The 22,855-nt window shown below is 34.8% G+C and overlaps 1 protein-coding gene across 28 annotated transcripts in view; it reads right to left on the bottom strand.

The window, feature by feature from the left end:
* The window catches only part of NRXN1 (neurexin 1), a 736,316-nt gene that overhangs the window by 371,924 nt on the left and 341,537 nt on the right, over positions 1-22,855 (bottom strand). For all 28 annotated transcript variants that reach the window (XM_066993543.1, XM_048078446.2, XM_048078445.2 and 25 more), the window contains 3 exons: positions 14,801-14,923; positions 9,831-10,212; positions 9,096-9,286 (listed from right to left, as the gene is read on the bottom strand). In XM_066993543.1, coding sequence (XP_066849644.1) covers positions 9,096-9,286; positions 9,831-10,212; positions 14,801-14,923 — 696 coding nt within the window. The remainder of the gene's footprint in view (positions 1-9,095; positions 9,287-9,830; positions 10,213-14,800; positions 14,924-22,855) is intronic.

Genomic DNA, 22,855 nt, shown 5'->3' with positions numbered 1-22,855 from the left:
AGAGGTAACACCCCAATTATGAATCAACTGATGTTGTCTCAAATGCAAATGCCAGATAGGTACCTAGATCCCAGATGCCTTTGAGAGTCAATGAAATATATGAGCCTATTTGTCTTTAATGGCCTTTTCCCCCCTCTGACATACGAAAACACCTACCACTTACTTTGTGCAATAGGCAGAGCAGGATGGTGGCTTGGTTTTCAGATGTGGAGTTTCAACACTTTGAAAAGGGAATTGGGCATAGAAGCAGAAAGGAGAGGGAATTGCTTCGACAGTCAGAGTGGGTTAACTTCTCTATCCTTACCTACAAGCAACACCACTATGAAAAACACTCAAAAAAAAGAGTTCCATTAAACTTACCACTATTGAAAAAGGTCTAATAAAATTAGAAAGGATTTTTATGTTCAGAACAGATTATCTGACTAGGAAAAAAAAAAAAAAAAAGGACTATAATGGACTATCACACACTGTCTAAAGGCTTGGAGCACTATGAATGCCAGAGCTGGAAAGCCAGGTTCAACCGTCCTGGTGTGAATGAGGACAAAGATTTGAACCTCAGGCCTTGCACAGAATAAATGCATATTCTAAACAGCAGATGAGTGGTGATTTTAGAGTCTCTCATCATTTTCATTTTTGATCACTAAATGTTCACTTTTTGTTCCATATTAAAAAAAAAAGTTTTAAAAATTAAAACAAGTTGATGAACTATAACTGTTCTTTTATGAATAAATAAAAAAGCCTGCTGTGATCATAACCCAAGTTATAAACTGAAGGACAGTTGACATAGACTTAGATGATACATCCACACAGCTTCTGCAGAACATACGCTCCAGCATATGGCTTTTCACATCTCCCTTTACAGTAGAGAGCACTTGCTGCACATTCACAGGACTGTTTGGTGCTAGAACCAAGCATTACTGAATTTTGTCTACCACTTGCACGGCATTTGAAGGAAGACATGAACATGTAAGCTTAGTGCTTTATGTCTACCTATTCACTCATTGAGTCCATTCAGTAGTTTCAGTATTGATTTGTGGCCGAATTCCTTTTCTTTTGACGTGTTTTTTGTTCATTTTGTTTTTATGTTTTTTTTGTTTTGTTTTTGAAGAAAAGTAGACTTTTCAAATATTTTTCCTACTGGAATAATGAATTCTATCACTTCTAGATTCTCTTTCATAAAAGAAGGGAAAGGGTGGCTAGTTTACTAGCCCAGGTTTTCCTGAGTTATCTGTCCTTTCAAACGCTTTGGGCAAGAGGCAGTTGTATGAAGTGACAGGTGGCTCCTTCTGTCTTCCACAGTCCCTGTACTGATAACCAAGCAAGGCAAAGGTAAGGAAATAATTTATGGATTAGGAAGTTTCTCCTTCAGGAAGGAAAAGAGAATCTGATCTTTTCAGCCCAATTCTACATTGCCTTCAGCATCTTTTCTGAATACCTTTGTAAAGGTATTAAAAAAAAAAAAAAAAAAAAAAAGAGAAATCACAAGCATTGAAATGCTAACACTGTTTGTTTGTTTATTTGTTTGTTTTCAGTCATCCCTATTGGCATATAGGACATACTGTAGTTATCTGTCTAGAGAATTGAACTTTGAAAATACTTCCTTCCTTGGCTGCTATTGCTTATTCTTTTTACCCATTGTAGTACTGGCCCCCAGTCCACACAGAAGAAACGACAGTGAAGACTTAGACAGATGACTAAGAAAGAGCTTGCGGAGTCGGTAGGTGCAGCAAGAAAATTTTCTCTTGTTACTAATTTCTACAGCAGTCCACAGTGGAGATAAACCTGCTGCTTTACCCTTCTCCAAGTCTCCCAATCGCATCATGCAGTTCATATATCTGCATCTAAGATTTTCCACAATTGGTATGATTATGCATCTGTCTAGAAAGTTCTTCTCATGCTCTTGCTATGTTGCACACTATTTTACATATGTCAGGCTCTGCCTGACGTGCACTTCTGCACTTTAGCTCCTAGTGCTCAGTTTTCACTCCTATTACGCTTTTTGGTTCTATTTAATTTAGCCCAATTCTTATGCAAACATACCAGATTTAAAAAAAAAAAAAAAATAAAAGGTAAGTAAAACTGTATGATAGAAAAGAGGTGGAGGGTGAGGGCAACAACAATGCAACAATGTCCTTAGCAGCTGAGTTTTTGATAGACAAAAGCAGATACACAAAAGGTACATGATTATGTCTGAACATTTCCCCAAACTTCTCCACGTTAAAACCCACCATTCCCCTAGAAAGCATCACCCCCTTTCTCAAATTACATGTAATATCAAACATAAAACAGTTACATAAAAACATTTTGCATTTTCTCAACAGTAACAATTCTGATTCCCAGTCACTTTATTTCGCTTTGTCCCAATCTCTACCCCCTCACACTCTTTTTTTTTTTTTTTTAATTTTCTTTTTCAAAAGACTAGATGGAAGGCACTGGGACTGAAAAAAAGATTAAACAGATTTAAAACCGAAACAGTCTGCTTGTCCAATGGACTGTGAGGAAAGTTGGTGATGCATGTGAAACAGTAAATAATTAAATCTAATTGCCATATAAATGTGCGTGGTAATCCATCTCCCACAGAACTGATGCTATATCAATTACATCATATATGAAGGGGATGGCTGTGGTAGAAAGGTGAGGCATTCAAGCACATCAAATGTCCTTCATTTCTTTCCTGTTCTGACCATTTTTGTATATTGAATGCATCTGAAAAATAGATAAATTTAATGAGGGGGAATTTCCATGCCATAGTGTATTGGGATTTCCCTTCCTACAATTATCTTTCTGAAATCATTTATTCACTCTCTATTTCAACAGCCAACACATGCTGTTAGGCAGAGTTTGTTTTCAAAATAGTGGAGGATTCTTCCTTCCAACAGGTAGCCTGGACCTCAGGGATCAGCAGCATCTACAAAACTCTTCCCTTAGCTATTACTTCAGGCAAGATTCTCCACATAAAGCTACAAGGAAGCCAACAGAGGTTAAATATGGTCTCATTTTGAAGGTAGGTTTGCAGAGGTAAATATTTTATATTATATTACCATCCTCTTGATCCAGACAATTACTTCCAGACTCTGAGGATATTGCATGAGGCAGTTTTGTGTTGTTTTTTTTTTTTCCAACAATGGTCAGAATTCCCAAATTTATGGGGACCATACCATACCTATGGTAGCACATTCTGAATACAAGTTTAGGGCAGGGAGTTTACTAGGATTCAACAAATGTGCCCCAGAGAGACCCAGTATAGTACCTGTGAATGCAGCTGGGGGACAGACAAAATTATCATTTTATCTGAGTTGAGACCATGATCCGATTACAACTTGCAGATAACAAAGGTGTCTTCCCACTTTGTCAGTGGGATGTATTTAAGATAAATATCTAGATTTTTAAGCACGTTTTATGATTATGTGTTTCCTATATTAGCCTTAGCATAACTTTTACTTCATATTCCAGAATGGCTTGAAAGAAACTCCACAACCACCAATGGTAATTACATTCATGCTGAACAGCTGTAGGAACATAGACAAATCTATATATATATGTTTGTAAGAAACAGGAAGAAGTGGCAGAAAGCAAAAAGTTTCTCTCACCATGGGGTAACCTGAGAGACTACTGCAACGCTTTTGACCTCACAGAACTCATCATAAACACTAGAGTATTATTATTATTATTATTAATAATTATTTATTTAATCCAGAATTACTGCAGTAGATTTTTCATTTCTTCCAATTTTATAATCTTGGAAATTTGGATACAATTTCTGAAAGTTTAGAATTGTCAAGATTATTTACATAGCCTGGTAGAGAGCATAGCTGTTTTGAAGCAAGATATGACAAGTTCCAAAGAAAGGCAGACAAAGGAATTTGCATTAGACCAAGTTGTCCAATTACCTATTGTTAATCTGCCTGTATATATTTGCAACACAGGAAGTCTAAAAGAACAGCTCTCAGTTTTAAGCTCCATATTTTTCCCTCTGTACAGAGGCTGCTTTTTCAAACTATCAGGAAGACAGCAGCTGTGTTCACTGTTGTCTATTCCAACAAGTCACATTTGGAAGATCTATTTACTGGTGACAGTATTTGGTATTTTGTATTTGAAACAGAATGTTTTTCTACATGAGGAGATCACAGCCCACTGGCAAGGTCATTACAATTAACTCATGCATGCTTATTTGAGAAATTTAAGCACTAGTATTAGTTCATTTAGTTCATTTGTTCATTTAACAAAATTTGGGCTTATATATGAAATACTTTTCTGTGCTTTTTCATAAAGCTTTGTTTCTTAGTTAATAAAAATATGAAGAACCATTGCCATTGAGAGACGCCTTGTAATACACAAAGTAACATAAAATGCAGCAACAGTAAGAATGGGCTCAATATAGAACAATAGGGACAAATATTACCTAAAATTGAAATTATTTCAAATTCCGTCACTGGAATAAGAAACCTGCTTTATGATCAAGACTAATTTAGCTCAGTTTTGCATGGCTTGAATAACCTACTTTGACAGGCAAATGAAACATCAAATGAATTAAATCACTATTATCAATCATCAATGCATAAGCCAGCCTAATAGATCTATTGATAATTTAGTAAATTACATAAAAAGTTTTTAAGGATGAATTAACTGCTGAGTGAGTCTTTACATATGTGGAAATATAATTCAGTGTGTTTATGAAACCACTGTGTTTATACCAGAAATTAATGTGATTACTTTCCTTTGAGAGGCTTCAGAACACGCTGTTTTTACATTACTGGACAAAAGGTCAAACGAAAAGGCAAATTTGTATAGCAATACCAGCCATATCTCAGAAAGGCATAGAGGAAGGTGGAGGTCAGTGAAGGGCTACAGAAGTAAAGTAAAACAGAAAACAATAGATCTAGACAGGATTTTTAAATATAAGGATTTTTAAATATAAAGTTGATTCTAACTTAGGTTGTAATATGAATAGCATGGGGGGGGGAGGATACAGTGATACAGTAGCACAGAAATAACATTGTTTAAAATGGATGCTAGAAAAAATTACATTTGGGAAAGCCATGTGAAAGAGAATAACAAAGTGTGAAAAGTTGGAAGTATGGATGCCAGTTCAGAAAAGCAGGTCTTAAAAATGTATGAAATGCTGTACAGGCAGTAAAAATCAAACCAAAACTGTAGAGTTGGGAAGGAATTTTCTGTGATGGTAATTTTTGTTTTGAAAGAAAATACAGATAGCCCAAAATCTGACTTCAGATGACTGCAGTTCATCCTGGATGATACAGTATAGCTAAAAAGTTTGGAATAGGATGGGATACAGATGTACTGAAACTACAAATTTCCTAGAAAAGTGTGGAATATTTTACCTTTTCATCCCAACTTATAAACAAATGAAATGTTTAAATATCTGAATTTTCTCTGGGATAGTCATTAAGGGTAGATTTCTGTAGTTGTTGTGTTTGTTTGCTTGCTTGCTTGCTTGTTTGTTTTTGTATGTTTGCAATTTAAATGAAGTGGGTGAAAAGTTACTATCTCAAAATGGTGCCCATATGTATAGGAGAGAAGCAAAATGAAGATTAAACCCTAGTAGGTAAGGGTATACAAAGTTATGCTTGAGGATGTTCCTCCTGCTCCTTGAAAGCAGCTTGTGTGTCTTCCAAAAAAAAATAAATATATATTGACAAAACTTCAGTCTCCCACACCACAGGAAGAAAGTGTGGAGACAGAAGAGACATTCCAAATGTTGTAATACCTACATAGCCTGAATGAAGGAGATGACTTTCATTTGGCAATAGTGAGGAACAAGAACATGAGTCAAATTCCACCTTCACTTGCCTTTTTTTGCCCCTTTCAGGCTATTTAGACTGTAACAGCACAACATCAAAGTACAGTGAGGAGAATTTCCTTCACCCAACTATTTTGTTCTGTGAAGACCTTGAATAATAGCCAAACTAACCAGTTAAGCTATACTGAAAGCAGAACAGGTAAACTGTTCATGAAATACATAAAAGCAAATTTGCTGTGTAAGTGCACGTTGGCAAGCTTGAACTGCATTGCCTTTCCTGTTAAATCTCATTTGTCTTCATGGGTTATCTGCTGGAACTGCACCTGAGTACATTTTGCTAATTTTCTCTGCTCAGAAAAACAACACGGTTCTTGGAATCCAAACACAGAACTATTTTCACTCTTTTATTTATTTGTCTCTAATTTATCATTTATCTATCAAATAACTGCAGTAATTAAGCTGGAGAATGTAGTGCATGTGTTTCCACAAGTACTCAAGATCAGTCCACTGAAATTGTGTCAGATGTTATGAAGGAAACGCATCTCTGTAATAATTGACTTTGTATGTTAAATAGCCAAATCGCACACCCAGAAAGAAATGTATAGTGGAAATTTTCTCACATGCTTTTAAGACAACTGTCTGCTTTCCCAGACAACTGGCATCCTGTGCAAGCTCTACAACACAATCTGTCTTTCCACTGAATTCACTGTATATATGTATATATATATATGTATATATATATATATACGGCATTTATGTGATTATTCTTTCCAGGATTATCTTGGATTTCAGCATTTGAAATCTGGTAACTTTCCAATTACTGAGAAAGGATGCAGATATTCTGTATTGCCTGTACACATTTATATATATATATTTTTTTCACCTAATACTAACTTTAGTTAAACAGAATGATTGATATCACTAGCAGGAAGTAAAATTTTAATTTTTATTTGTTGCTAGTGCTAAAATAATACAGGACAATCAATTAACAATGTCTGCTCTTGTTGGTAAAGTCAAGTGTATGGAGTAAGTGTTTACAGCATAACAGAGATATGTCACCATAAGAAAAAATGACATAAAATAGAAAAAAAGAAAAAGCTACAGGAAAGCATTTCAACTGAATGCAGAAGAAGAAGAAACAATAATGAAAGGTATTTTTTTCTCCTTTCTAGCCTGCTGGCTAAAATGCATGTTTGAACTCCCTCCAGAAAAACAACCAAAGTTCTCATGATAAATGCTGTGACATATTTAAAGAAGCTGACTGCACAAAATATAATAGAATACATTAAAAAAGTAAAATGAAACATACCACTATTAAAAGACAGAGGTTGAGGACCTATGTATGCTAGCCCAGTTTGAGGAAGATGCTTACTATATATCACTGTTTGAAAATGTCAGGTTTGTTATTCTTTTACTAGCCGTATTTCCTGGGTGGTGAATTACAGAAAATCAGCATCTAATACAATTCACCTTCCTCACTTCAATTCTCACTGCGTTTTTTCATGCTCTTCAGTTTGTTTTTTTTTTTTTTTTTTTTTTTGTTGTTTTTTTTTCAACTGGAATTCAAGGTTAGAAAATGCACCAGCTATGAATACAGTTTTACTTCAAAAGGGTAAAGCAAAAGTAGAATTTTCAAAGTGAAGAAAACAAAGGAATGTCAGATTTTGTAGGTTATCCTAGCTGGTGAGCTGGCTCTTTGAAGGCAAGGCACAAAGCAGCACATTTCATGAAATAACAGTGCCCTCTAGTGTCTTTATTAAGCACATTGTACAAACTTTTAAGCAAAGCAAAGCAACATACCAACACATAACTTCAGTTTGAAAAAGATATAGAATAAAATGGCTGTGGTACCTTACTTATCAGTTCTAATCAGGATTATTTTTTCCACTTATGTCTAATTAATATACTGAAAAAAATACAGTGCATATGTATAAACAGAAACAGTACTTAACGTTGCAAAAAATGGGGAAGAAATAAGGCGTACACTTTCTCTACAGTATCAAAAATCTCTCTGAAGTATCACACTGCCTCAAGAAACATCGACTATGTTTACAGGAAGGCAAAAATGAGAAAGAACGTGGCACAATTTTCAAGTACAATTTTGAGAATGGAGCATGAGCCATCCAAAAAGCTTTAATTTATAACCAAGCATTTCTGATAAAAAGGCTCTTACTGAAGACTATGACATATCAAGATACAGTTTTCCTAACAATCTTAATAGCAATTTCAAGTGAAGCAAACATGTAAAATATCAAAAAATCCAGAATAATTACTAAGGTTAGCTCATTATCTGTGACTCAGAGGTAGATAAAAGAAAATTCAGCAAGGAACAAGCTCTTGATGGAATATTAATGTCTACTTTGAACATTCCAGCTTTTGAAATATTAAATTTTCTTCGACTGTTAGAAAATTTTGGTTTTCCTAACAAGAACTTTTATAAAGCATGTTAAAATATATTTTTTTTTCATGTGACCAGAATGTTTTTTCTTATGTTTGATTAAGTAGGCAGTATTTAAAAAGTATACTTATACATCATTTCAAAATAATGTTTTCCTCTGATGGAAATGAGCTCTTCAGAAGCCCATCCTGACAATTAACTACTATTACTTGTTTTAAAATACATATATGAGTTTGGTTTATCAAAATGGAACTTAAGAATCTATCTGGACCTATAAAATGTAGTTTTAAATCTACAAAACAGTTTATCACATCCTGCAATTGAAATTACAATAGATATTTAAGTGAGTATATGTATATAGTATATAGTTTAATACATGGAGCAACTTGTATTTATAACTGACAATTTCTTTAGAGGACTGCCACGTAAGATTGCTTTACCTATCACATATTTTATTATATAAAAATACTGCATCACATTTAGTTTCCCAATGAAAGGTAAGTTTTGTGTGGAATAATTAACAATGGGAACCAGGACAAAATATTCCCAAAACCTCTTACACAGAAGTCATCAATTCTTCAAAGCCTTTTTAGTTATATTGTACAGCTTGAGCTGCGGTTTCTGCATGCCACTTACGTAACTTATGTTCACATAAAGTCAAGGTTTTTAAGAGCTCCTTCATTCCCTCAGTCATCTTTTGGTATGGTATTTGTCCACTCTGTGTTATTAGATTTTCTACATTTAAAGTTGAACCTACCTGTGCAGAACTACTACTGAATTGGCATTGTCAGGCTAACAAAATTTCATCTTGTGTGAAAATACAAATTATTTTCAAATTTAATATTTTATCTGGTATTACAATACATGCATGACTTGTTCAGGTTATTATTCTGTAATGATCCTCACTGTAGTTTATACAGGAATTACTGTACTTACTTTTCAGATCTAAATTTCTGGCTCCTGCTGTGCTCTGTGTTGTGATTTTTGTGTCAATCTTTACAGTGTGGAGATTGTTGGTATCCCTTGATATCATCACATTATGCCACTGGTTGTCATTCAGAGGTTTATTAGAACTTCCTTTGATGAGATTTGCACCATTTCCCAAGTCAAACACATAGTGTAAATAGCTGGGAAAAGAGGAAAAAAATGGAAGTTTCCTTTTCTTTACATATCAAGGGGGCACTAATTAATTAATATGTCTTATATTTCTATTTCCTTGTACTTCTCAGTAGAACAGGAAAAACAGGAAGTTATCTTCCTGATAAAACAGGAAGATAACACTGAATGTCAAATGGGCAAGCAACCTCAATTCAGAGAAATCACTGTTCATTTACATGAATTGAGATGAACTCCCAAGTTTCTGGAAAATGATGAGAATTCCTTGTACCAACACATACGTACATACATACATAGAGAACAAGAGGAAGGCTATCATCTAATGCTTCTTTGGGGTAAATATTATAGAAGTTATACGTATTATTTAATTTCATATTTTTCATGCATCTATCTTTATCTGAAAGAAAAACTCATATGAAGTTTAACATGAGGAAACATTCATCCATCAGATATACCCAGTCAGATAAAGATTTGTATCCTAAACTTTCCCATGTCTTTCTCCTGACTATATACTTTGTCTAGACTCTTTTTATCATTAAAGTCATCCATACATACCCTTTTACTAATTCAACCACAATGAAATCATTTCCATCACCGCTGTTATAAAGTATCAATCCATCCAGAGAGGTTGTTTTGAACTGGAAAAAAAGGTGCATAGAGGTATATGCTTGTAGCGTGGCCAATGCAACATAACTTGCTTTTGTTTTAAAGGTTACGGGGTCTGCTATGATGTTTCTGAACCCAAATCTTGCATTTAGCTCACAATAATCGATGTCTCCATTTTTACATAAATCAATGTATGCCATGCCATTAAATGTAAGGCTCTGCAGATGCCCAATGAAATTAGAAGGCACAGAAGACAGGTAGCGCCGTTCAGTTATTATTCCTGTTTCTATGTTGTGGAATTCCAGCCGTGTGTGATCACCAGCCATTTGACCTTCAAACAGTAACAAGAAAATACATGTTAGCATTTGAAATGGGAAGTCAAAAAACACATCACATTATTAAGCGTCTGCAAAAAATTCACACTTTTCAGAATGTTCAGGCCAATCCTTGACTCTGAAGAAGATTTTTCTAAATTCATTCAAACTACTGTTAAACATCTCGGAATCTCTTCACCAAGTTTTTTCTGTTTGGATAAGGCCAAAAGCAAGCTTTCTAAACTGAAGACCAGTACCACAGTATATACAACTGCCAATAAAACTCCACACATTGGCTACAATTAATCAGATATTTGATTTTACTATAAGCAAGAACAATTAATTAACACAACATTAAGCATACAAGGATGAATCTAAGAGCTAAAACTACAATGCTAGATTTTCACAAAACAGTGTAGGAGTCAGAGGGGTGTTTCTGCATGTGTTTTGCTTAAAAGGGCATGATTTGGCAGGAAGAAGGAAGGATTCTTGTTTAAACAGTCCTGAAAATCCCTGTCCTGCAAGGGTAGATAGAACCTTCCTTGAAAGCTTTTTATCATGGGGACAAACATGGGTGAAGGCAGTCACAACCCAAGAGATGAACAAAGCTGAAAGCCTGCAGTAAGGTATATGCCAGTGTCTTTTGTAATCCTGAAAATAGCAAGGGATTCGATTACATCAGAGAGGAGAACACAAGCAAGCCTGACAATGACACTTGGGTCCTTCCTTGTTGTGCATAGCCAAAGTCTAAAATTTGCTGACTGTATAGCTAGCCTGAAGGAAAGCATCAATGCTGCCAGGGCACACTGTATACAGTTCAGTATTTAAGCTAGTTATTAAATAACTTATCCAGCAGACCAAAATTTTGTCCACCGGAGAGCTCCCTTTTCTAACAGAACATAGATTTATTTCTCCAGGCTCATTTTAAAGAGTCGGGACAGTACAAAGAAAATTCATCATCACATTGTACAGGTCTGATGACAAAATTCCTTTCATTATAAATCAATTTTACAACTTAATCTACCTTTTATAAACTATGGGCTAGCTTTACCTGTTCCTTAGGAGTTCTGTGGCTCTCATGTAGTACAAAGAGGGTTAACAGCAAGCTGGAACAAATACTGGCATAAAGCTGCTTTATAATATTCTTTCAGTTGCAGTGCAAAGTGTTGAAGACTAAGTTCCCTCTGTTCTTTCCTGAATGTACTACTTCAAGAGAAGAGAGTGAGCTCTGACTTGGGCTGGATATGCCTGCAGCAGGCTCAGACTTTCATAGCTTTTATAAGCAAGTGTCTGTGTATATGTGCACGAACAGGACAAGTATTAGGGCAAGATGAATATATTTGGGTTTTGCCCAGTGACATGGAGTCACAAACTGGTTCAGTCACAGCACTGAGATAGGAATACATATATCACTAAAGTTACAGTGAATAATACCTTAATACCTTTCACACCCACCCCCCCCCAAAAAAAAAGCTAATAATTTATAATTTTTTTTTCAAGCAGGATGCATTCCTTGTAAAATATGACTTCACTGATACCACTAAACACCATCAGCATCTGCAGTCAGTAGTCATACAGGCTGAGCAGTGCAAGAAGCTTCTTAATCCCCAAGGACAGACTTGTTGGTGGCCTTGTTTCCAAACATCAGTTCTAAATATGTTTGTTCCTTCATATATTAGTGAAGGTGGGTTCTTCCTTGCAATGACCAGCCAGGGAGATGTCTTGAAAAATGCCAGATCCACAACTTTTCACAAGACCAAGGGTTGTATATTAGATCACAGCCAGAGAGAGCTGAAGTTCGTCTTTTAGAGAAGGAACATTATATATTCCAGTCTTATATCACTTCAGAAGGCATTGCGTAAATGCCATGGCAAAAATCCACTAAGCTTTGGCCTGTAGCTCTGTATCCTCTGTACATTCACCAGCTTAAATGTATTTCTTTCTCCAGCACAGTAATAAAAAATGTTCTAGAAATCTGGGCTCACATCCCAAATCTCCTCCTAACATTTTAGTTGTACAAAGTTGCTAACGGGACTTGAGACTTCACATAATGCTCCACAGTATTTGCAGCTACAACAACGAAGAAAGAAACTCCACTTTGTTCTCACAAGCTGGGTTGTTTTTTGTATGGCTGTGTTGCTGTTGTTGTTTAAACTTGCCAGGTTGGTGCACAAAATGCATTACCTGTTGTAATGTTATGGAACATCATACAAAAGGCCTAGTGAATGTCTTGTCATAATCATAAGCTAGGTATCCTTTCTAACATACAACTGTAGCAATCTCTTTCATTCGTCTTTTATTCTCTACGGATTTCTAGGAAATAAAAAAATGCACTGCAAGTATTTAAACTCTTCTACTCTGAGCAAAATTTTCAAAACTATCTGCATGACTTCCGATGAAAGCTGGTTATGATTCTGAAAGATTGTTTACCCATGCATAAATTATGCATTTATCAAAGGTAAGTAAGAGTGTTCAATAAGTGGATGAATAGGTGATATTTTATAACATGTAAAAATGGAAACTCAGGCTGAACTACTTAATGGCTTCCCTTCCAGCTTAAGCTTTCTTGACCTGTGGTGTTTTTTCTTTTTTTCTCTTTTCCTTTTTTTTTTTTTTCGTAATGCAGGGGAAACTGAAATTATGAGGAGCAACTCCATTCTTTTTTTTTTTTATACAATTGCATTGTATACATTTGACTGTCTACCAAAGATGGGAGTAAAAATTTAAGTTGGCGAAAATTTTGTTATGTTCTAAAAAAACAGCTGTTTCTATACGGCAACAGAAATGCTCCATAAAGAAAATGTAATATTACTGGGATTAACAACAGATTTCCCTTGTTATCAGAGTTTCAAGTTTCCTATAGCTCTTTCTCTCACACCAGTTTCCTCCTCACAGATGGAGGAGGCTACAGAATGGCCACACAGCTTCCAGAAGGGAGTTTTGGAAGATTTTTTCCCTCCAAAGTACTGGGACAACTTTCTCCCTTTGGGTGAAGAAAAATCAAAATCTGTGGATTATGCATATGTAGGCAACTTCCAGCTTGAAGATCTGAGAATTATTTTGAGTTAACAGCACAATTTCTGATACATGTACTGACATCTGGAGTGGATACAAGTGTTGTACAAGAAGCTGGATGGACAGACAATACCTTCCCTGGATTAAGAGGCAACTGAAGTGAAAAAACTCACTGGCTTTAACATTTCTTTGCTGCAATCATGACATCTGATTGTAAATAGAGTTATCCACAATTTAGAAGGACTGAAAAATAGTGGAGTCCTGCATTCCTTGCTTATTACTTCATTGGCTACATTATACATGACAGAAAACGCTCATTTTCATTTTATTCCTTCATATATATCTTAGATTTCTACGGCTCTATTAAGCAGTTTGGACTCATCCCAAAGGCAAAACCAATCCTTCTTGATGACTTTGTAACCTGTACTGTGTTTTAATGTAAACTCTGCCATAAGGAGCAGAGGAAATACAAATTTGGTTTTAAAGACTGTATTTTCTTCAGTTCTAAAGAGCTTCCTCTAACTAGAAAGAGTCCCAAAAGTAACTTTAATATTTCAGTCACGAGCTGAGGCAGCAGGAAGATGATATTTTTGATCTAATTCCTCACGTACTATATATATATTTTCATGACAAGAAAATAACAGATTTAGGCCATCAGCTTTCTTGGGACAATGACCCAAAGTATCATCACATACACAGACTAAATCTTTGCTTCACATTTGGAAGATCTATTGGTAATATATGATCCTAGAAATATTTTTGCAGCTCCAGGAATACCTTCGTAATTATTCTTCTACCAGTGACATGGTATTGAGTGTTCAGTTGGAGTGAAAAAGGACTACAGGACGTGCTTTCCTTTTAAAAAAACATTAAAATTGTTACCATCTTAACAAAGCCTAAAACAAAAGATAGAAGCTATTTAAACATAAAAACAAAGGAAAATACTAAATAGCTAAAACAAAATTAGGCTCAATGTGCTGTGCAAGAAATCAAGACTAGAACTAGGCCTGTTCCTATTAACAATACACATGTAAGAAATATTTAGCAGAAAAAAAATATTCTCTATTATCCTTTTTGAGACATCATAGGAATGTATTTGTAACATCTGCTAGCATTCATACCATTTTTATTCTCACACCAAAACTACCGTTCTAGTGTTCAAGAAAAACATGATGCAAGACTTGAAAATGTGACAAAATATCCTTCAAATGTTTTTGAAATTCCCTCTTACATCAACGGCTTAGAGTTTAGTCCTAGTTTAAACTTAGTACATCAGCAAAAGCATTTTACTTGCCTTTTCATTAGTGATGTATCAAATGACTTCTCTCCAATTACTGTATAAAAATATTCATTTAAGTCAGCATGAAGGTTTTCTTAATTTCAATAGCAGTGTTACAGTAATATTAATGTCAAGTGTAATAAATGCACTTGTAGTAGTACTATTTCAAGATGCACATTGTGGATCTTACCCAAGTAAAGAAAGTGTCTGTTGCTTTCAGATATAGGCATTTTACTTCTGTCATTTTTTGTTTTGTGTGTTCCCTCCACAACCCCCCCCTCAAGTAACAGGAAGTCACAATGTCATACTACCTGTCATGGCCTGCTGGTCATCCACCATTAACTTTAAACTTTTTCCTCGACGAACCACACGCACTGTGTGCCACTCATTATCATTGAGGTTATAGCCAGCAAAAAGGGTTTCTGGACCTTTGCCTGTAGGATATGCCAAACAGTCATTATGCAATCTTTAAATCAGTTTACATGTGAACCTCACAGAGAGAGAGAGAAAGAAACTGGCTGGGCAAAACTCACCAAAAGTCATTATCAAGCAAGAAAATTACCAAGTATAAGCAATTTTCAAAATATAGAGCTACTATTTTAAAACACTTCTACTGTCTATTTAACTGTATAAATGTATTATATATGTAAAATAAATGAATCAGGTTGTCATAAATGGGCACAGTCAACGTGGATTTAGTTATACATTTTACAGTCATGAACAAGCCTTTAAGAAATGGGATTACTGTCGCCAGAAGGAAAATTTCAGCATGGATATTCAATACTGCATTTTGTTCCTTCATTAAAAATAGTTTGGGTGAAAGGTATAAGCAGTAAATGTGCATGTGTATATGTCAAGTTTTTCTTTATCTACATCTGCCTACGTTTTTTAATTTGGATTCTCAGAAGATTATCTATTACCTTATTGTCTAGATGACTCTTTAATATTCGTATTCAGTTCCTTCTAATATGAACTGACCACCAAATTATACTTTCCTTTTTCATCTCATTTACTTTTTCTTGTAATCTATTTTTGTAAGCAGTTCAACAAGCACTTTTGTAGCAAATATAATTTTATATGTGGTAAAATGTACTCACACCAACTGAAGTATGGTCAATAAAATGATTATGGAAATCATCCTTTGCACTATTGACCAAGAAGAGAAAGAGACAGAGAAATGCTGACTGAGAACTATCTCTGATATGAATCAAAGATTGACCAAGCACTGAACCAATCAGTCACAACTGAGACAAACAGAGACAGCAAGACAGCAGAGACAAAGACAGCAAGGTTCTACTGATACCACGTTGCCTTCTCTCTCTGATTAATCCTCTGTATTTACACAAGAGTAGGGGAAGTATGCAAACACAGCAGAAAGAGATTCATGTGTACTCACTTGTGTCAACTACCTGAATTATTCTGTTCCTTCTATATTAACTTTCTTTGACAAGAGAAAGGACAGTTTTGAATAAAACTTAAGTAAATATTGTTCTTTATTAATACAGTGATATAGATGCAGTGAATAATTCTCTTTAAGAAATTTCTATTATTCTACATTTTATTGGGGTTTTCAAAGGTAGCAAAGGAAGGGGTTTCTAACTACACGTGGAAGACAAGAGAGGGACTTACCGAAAATAATTAATGTCATCGGAAAAAATCTTGGTTAGAGAGAATAGGCCTGTGTAGAAACAGATCGTTTACTGTTATTTTAAATATGTTAATCCTTCTTCATTTTTTGTTCCAACTCATTTTTTTTTTTCTACTTTGTAGGAGCTGGACTGCTTAATAATCCTTATTTCACATGGTTCTCTAAAGAGACCTAAAAGCATATGCAATTCTAATTTGCTCTCACATTAACAACCTCCTATAGTGTCTTATTCATGTAAAGGAGCCTCAGTGTATACGAATATCAAATCCAACTGAGTTGCTCACATTCATACAGTCAAATACATCTATTACCTTTTAATGGTTAGGGACTTGTAAACCCTTTTTGCTGTAATATTAAATGTATGTTTTCCCAGGTATCGGTCTATTTCCTTTTGTAGTTGCCCTCTGAGTTAAAAATCATGTGAGAATAGCCTGTGTGAATTGCCTTCATTTACAGTGAATGCAATCCAGAGCTGGAATTAAAGGGAAATAGGATGACAGGGATGAAACTGAGTATAACACGTGATGGAAGCAATGCACTGAAAGCATTCTTGGCCTTGTAGAAACCTGATACTTTGTATGGAAAAGAGGGTTCCTTTCCTGAAGCTGTCCTCTAAGACAGAAGAGAGATTTCCTCTTTGTCAGAAAGAATACATGGAACCACAAAATAGTAAGACCTAGTGTCTAGATATTGTATATATACACCTGCCACATCTCTGCAAATTAGCATTGTTTCCCATTGAGGTTGAAGAGGTGGATAGGGAAAAACAGGTGTTCATCAATCCTGTAGAAAATGTAGGGCTTGGGCTGCTTCCTGGCCAAGAATATGCTTTTGCATATCAATGTAGTAAATGTGCTTGTGAGCACTATATTTAGGACAAACTTTTCTAAAAGCTTAAACACATCCAGTCACAAACATACATGGAAATCCCTTGATACCATACAAGGGTGAAAGGACTGCAGTAGGAAATTCTTTATATATCTTATTAGATGACATTGGCTACCTCAAACAGTTTAAATTAGTATTTTTCCTCAGTGACTTTCAAATATATTGGCCTGAATTTTAATTTAGATCACAATATTATTCAGATCATAATAGTTCAGACTCTTCTTTTGTCCTGCTTTATAGTGCTCTAGTTTATAGTGAATTTACTATAAATTTAAATCCACTAAAGGATTGACTCTTCAGTCTTATTATAACTACACTCATCTGATTCCATTTACCTCAGTAAGATCACACCAGCAGAAAGTGCTAGTATATTTAAATAAGAATTGGCGTAATACCATGTAGTGTGTGTGTGTGCATGTGTATGTGCAGGGGGGTTAAAAAACAAACAAACAAAACCACAAAACATTAAATGTCTCCCATAGGAAGAAACCCAAGAGTCCTTATTAAAAAAAAAAAATCCCAATGGATTTTTTTCCTGCGTTTTCTGTGGATTGATACTACCCTTCTGACCTTAAGTCTCTCCAATCTGAATGTATTTCCCATGCTGTCCTTCCTCTGGAACTCATTTCTCTCTTTCTTGATAGGACACAGTCCATTTGCTTTATGTACCCAGCACTCACTCACTTTTTTGAGTTACTGATTCAAATACCAATACCTTAATCATGTCTTAAACTTTTCCTTTCACAGACATGTTGTAACCTACATAAATCCACTATCTCCTCTTGCTTAAATAAAATTTTATTATCAATATATACGTTCATCTCTTTCTGTGTTAAGGGCTTAAATAACTACAAGATTTTATGCATCCCTAGAGTGACTGGATAGTACCAAATAAACAAATATAGGCACTTCTATGCCTCCCACATTTGTTCACAGTCCATCCTGGCAGTAAAACCAGCACATCCATCTAAAAGCACATAATTGCTTGCACACCCATCTTTTTTTTTTTTTTTGCCCCCCATGGGAAAATACAGAATGTGTGGCCAGCCAAGAGAGGAACAAATCTTGATGATGCAATTCATTATGAATCAGGACATTAAAATGTAAAGCTTCAAACACCCTAAATTATATCCTTACTGAGGCCCAGTGAAGAGGATTATAAGATCCTAGTTCAACTCACTTTGGTTTTGGCACCTCATCTAGAATCTAACTGGTTTTGTTCCTTTTAACAGTTAATGGAAAGAAGTATGAACCTTCAAAAGATAAACATAATTTTTCAATGGGCTAAATACTCTAAATATCCTGTGGAGATTCCTGTTCTATGTACTAGCCTATGGGTAGCCTGTCCAGCCTAGTCCAAGAACTGAAAATTTGCTGAAATCAAATAGGCCTGTTAATTAATAGTGACACATACACTTTTTCTTTTATAGACTTTTATCCTATTATACTCAAGTTTGGAGAACATTTAATCAACTGTTTGAACAGAACATCCTAAACCAAACCGGTCACTTTGAAATGAGATACCAGCTTTTGGCATTGTACAAAAACACATCCAAAACTATTTGTTTGAACCAAGATGGTATTATTGGCTCCCACAATGCCATACCCCACTAGGGAGGCATGTAACAAAATGCCACCCAGACTTGATTGAAGCATTAAATTCTGTGATCAAAAGTAGGTATCAAAAGTGAAATATCAAAAGCAAAACTAAGTAAAAAGAGACTTGGAAAGGATATGGGATGAGTCAGGAAATGCTATACTAACCTACTGAACCCAAGTCAGTTACAGGAAAACCGATAGTAACTCTTCATTGGTCAGTAAAGCAAAGTCGATGGTTTCAGCCTAGTTTGCTAATGGACAACTATTCATAATACCACAATCAATTTCAGGTGGCATTTTCCCTTTGAAATTTGAGAGAGTAAGTGGCTAAGTCTGCAGCATGGAGAGTATTCAGAAAGGGTTCCTCCAGAACCAGATGCAGAAACACAGACAAATCGGGGAAAGTCTCTTAATCTTCATTCTCGTTTCTATAGTGGTTGGCTGCAGAAATGATTCTGATCTTGTGACCCACCCATTTGCAAACCTTAATTTAAAAAATCAATTATTACAGTGAATCAACTGTATTTTAAATGACTGCATCTAGATTTATCATTCAGAAATTGCTTGACTATGCATGTTTCTTACTAACAGAAAAATTTAGTTGCCTTTTAAAAATCAGTGATGTATATCAGTTTATCATTTAAAACTAATTGACAAATTAACTTGAGAAAGTCTTATCTCAGGCCAAAGGAGTTCTGTCAAGTGTATCTTCTTCCTAACAGAGTCAAACAGATACCTGCACAAGAACAGTACATTCACTGAATCACATCAAGCAAAACATATCTGCTCTGCTTGCTCACAATGTTCCATCCCACAATAGATTTATTATAGGCAAAATTGCCTTTGGCAATTTAGGTAATGTATTTTTAGGGTGTTATTTTTAGTTTTGAAAACTAAACCTGACATTCTGTAAATCAAAACAGCAGATTAGAGTTGCTAATATTGTTCGTTAGCCTTCGTTCCTTTTGTAGATTAGGTTTTCCCATATTATCCTGAGAAACTGAAATATAATATTAAATCTGTTTCTGTACATGCACTCATGTAGAAATGCAGAAAGCTAAACAAGGTACTTTTGAAAGTTCTGTTGGATTTCTTTAAATGACTAAACTACACGCTGACTACATTTAATGTTCTGTAGTAAGGAAAGCCAGCATACGTAGTGTACGCACTGGGGTAAAATAATGCACAGAAACATGTATAAAACAACAAATCAATGAATGAAATACCATAACCAGGTCTGAGGGCATTTGCCTGTCACTTTTCTGTATTTTCTATGAACTTCCTTTCCCTGCTGACAATCTGAACTGCTAAGCATCTCCTCTCTCCCAGCCTTGTCTATCTTCTGCCTAAGGCAAGTTTTTAACTCGGGCTGTGATAGGGGACATACCCATCCATTAATGTCTTCAGAGCTGTGAGATATTAACTGTTGTTGACACAAGTGTTTACACAGTCAGTGGATCAAGTAAGGAAGACAGAACACATGCAGACCTATTTGATTAAACATAAGATTTCTTGGTGCCTGCTGAGAAAGGTGCTGATGGTAAACCACTGTCTTGTGAAAACCCATTCACTACAAACAGAACTAGAACCAACACTTAATTTCACCTACATGGAGAAAAAAATTATGGTGATTTTTTTTTTTTTCTCCAGAAAGCAGTAAACTTCTGAGCTGTAAGTCTTGGCATCTAGACTTCCCTGTTACATAAAAGTATACACAGAAGACACTGAAAACCTGAAGTGTGCTTGGCTTGTTAATAACTGGGTATATGTTATTATAGCCATATTTTTTGAAAAGATGGTTTTGAAATTGCAGTCACAGCTACATGAACTCAAGAGTATATGAGAGGATAAACCTGGTTTGTTATTACATTATGAAATGCCTAACCTAGCTCAGAGACATTTCTCTACTCATTCCATTATTTAAAATATTTATTGCTAGGAATCAGCTGCATTTTAATTTTAATTTTGTAAGCCATGTCTAAGTAAGTGAAACACAAACAGCCCTAAGAACAGGTGATTTTCCTTCTTCTTGGAAATAATGAAATAGAATTATCTTTTAACAGCTAAAAAACAGAAGACAGCTAAATCTATGGATTTTTAATAAGACTACACCTTCTCTTTGTACCATTCTCTAAGGATCATAACTATCAGATAAAACATGCTACAGGTACTGTAGGTTTTATGAATCCACCTGAACAAAAGTACACCAAAGTCAATGATCTTGATTCTTGCTTTTTCATTCTACTGCTGAACACTTTCAGGCAAATTTTCAGAAATTATCTTGAGCATGACAATTGACTTTTCTGTACATAAGGCAAGTGCAACACACAGCAATTCTATGCTAAATAACTGCAAATTTAAAGTAGGCTTCAATTCAAGATTATTTGTGTTGTATTTACTGTAGGTAAAATAAATAAATAAATAAATAAAAAATAAAAAATAAAAAAAATAAAAAATAAAAAATAAAAAGGTCAGCATTACAAACAAACCATAAGGTAATAACCTGCCTTAAATTATGCTAAATTTTTTTAAGTGCACCCAAACATTAGGACTCTGACTTGTGAATCCGCAGATTCACTTCCACACACTACTTGTGTGGCTTTTAGTAAACCTTAGTTTATTTTTTGCATTAGTTTTGACATTGCCACTAAAATATTAATCTGAATATGTTTAAGCTTTTTGTTTTGACAAAATAAGGTGCACTTAACACTTAAAACACCTTCAAATCAAAATCTTCAGCTTCATTTCACCCAAGCTACTTCAGTGCATTAGGAAAACAGCCATTTCATTTCACAAGCCTGCTACCCCATTTTCTCATCCAGCTCCCCAGTTCCCAGAACACCACGTGAGCTGAGCCTGGAGTTTTTAACACTGAAACCTGACAGTAAGAGAAACCAGACAAAGTCTGGCCACTAAGGAGAGGAGGGATCTGAAATACATAGACAGAATCACTGCAACAATTTACCTAGACATACAGAAGCACTGAATAAATCAAATTATCTTGATAACCATTTTTATTTGGTTTTGGTTTTGTTTTGGTTTTGGTTTTAAGGATGATCCTGTGTAAGCTAGCATATTGCACGAGGAAGAATGAAGTGGCAAATTTTAATAAATCTATAATATAAAAATTTCCCTATGCATATACAGAATGTTTTAATTATAGAAAACTTTCTAATACTGGAATTTGGTTTCAATTAAAAATTCCCTTCAATTCCTATATAATAAAAAACTTTGTAAAACTGGTAGAGAATTCTGTCTAATTTATCTGAAGTTATCTGTGTTTATTGTGTTCCCTCCTAGAACATGAATATGATTAAATTATGATAGTACTGACTTGGAAACTGCTGTGTAAAATAGTATTAAGACTAACAAGAAACATCAATTTTAACCAACAATGGAATTCAATTTATTTTATTATTACTATTGTTCTGAAATGACTTGAATGTCCAATATTCATTATTTGTGTGACTAACAGAGTTTCATTTGTTACTCTGATTTGTGAGATATGGGTTTTTGAGGGGGGAAAAGATCCCAATATAAGTTTATTTTCTGCTTTATGAAGGCTAATGAATAATATTAGCAATAGATCTCTAAGCATACCCTCATGGTGGAGGAACCTGATATGAGTCTGAAGGTCCTTTGCTACTGTTTCCTCCTACTAGGTCTGCCCTCTTTCTTTCCATTTAAACACAGTGAAGGAAAAATAACCTAACTCACAATGTTTTTTGAAGAAAATGTTAGCACCCTTTTTTTTTCTTTTTTTTTTTTTTTCTGAGAGACTTGGAATATATGGTGTACTTTGGTGAGGTTATAACTGACAAATGGGAAGAAGTGGGAAAAGCTTTGATCACATAGGCTTTCTGACTTTGATATTGACTGTGCCCATTTATATCAAGCCGTGACTGTCAAAACTCTAAAGTACATTTTAAAGATAAGTACAATTTAAGTATGCTTCTCGATGATTTACCTTTTTTATAAAAACATTACCTTTATGTTTAGGCAAAAATGAACATAAGAGAAAAGAAAAAAAAACCACACAATTTCATTTTATCATTACATATTGAACATTGTGTTAAGAATAAGCAGATTGGTAACTAGTTGGCACGCAAAGGAAAAAAAAATTGGACTGTGACTTCATTTTAAGAATAAGTTCCTCTTAATTTACAGGTGTCTTCATCCCAAGGCACAGATGTTATAAGCTATGTAACATCTAAATCTCACATTCATATAT

Source organism: Anser cygnoides, chromosome 3 (genome assembly GCF_040182565.1).
Source record: "Anser cygnoides isolate HZ-2024a breed goose chromosome 3, Taihu_goose_T2T_genome, whole genome shotgun sequence".
In the NCBI taxonomy this organism is placed as follows: Eukaryota; Metazoa; Chordata; class Aves; order Anseriformes; family Anatidae; genus Anser; species Anser cygnoides.
This window is presented reverse-complemented; position numbering and strand designations above follow the sequence as displayed.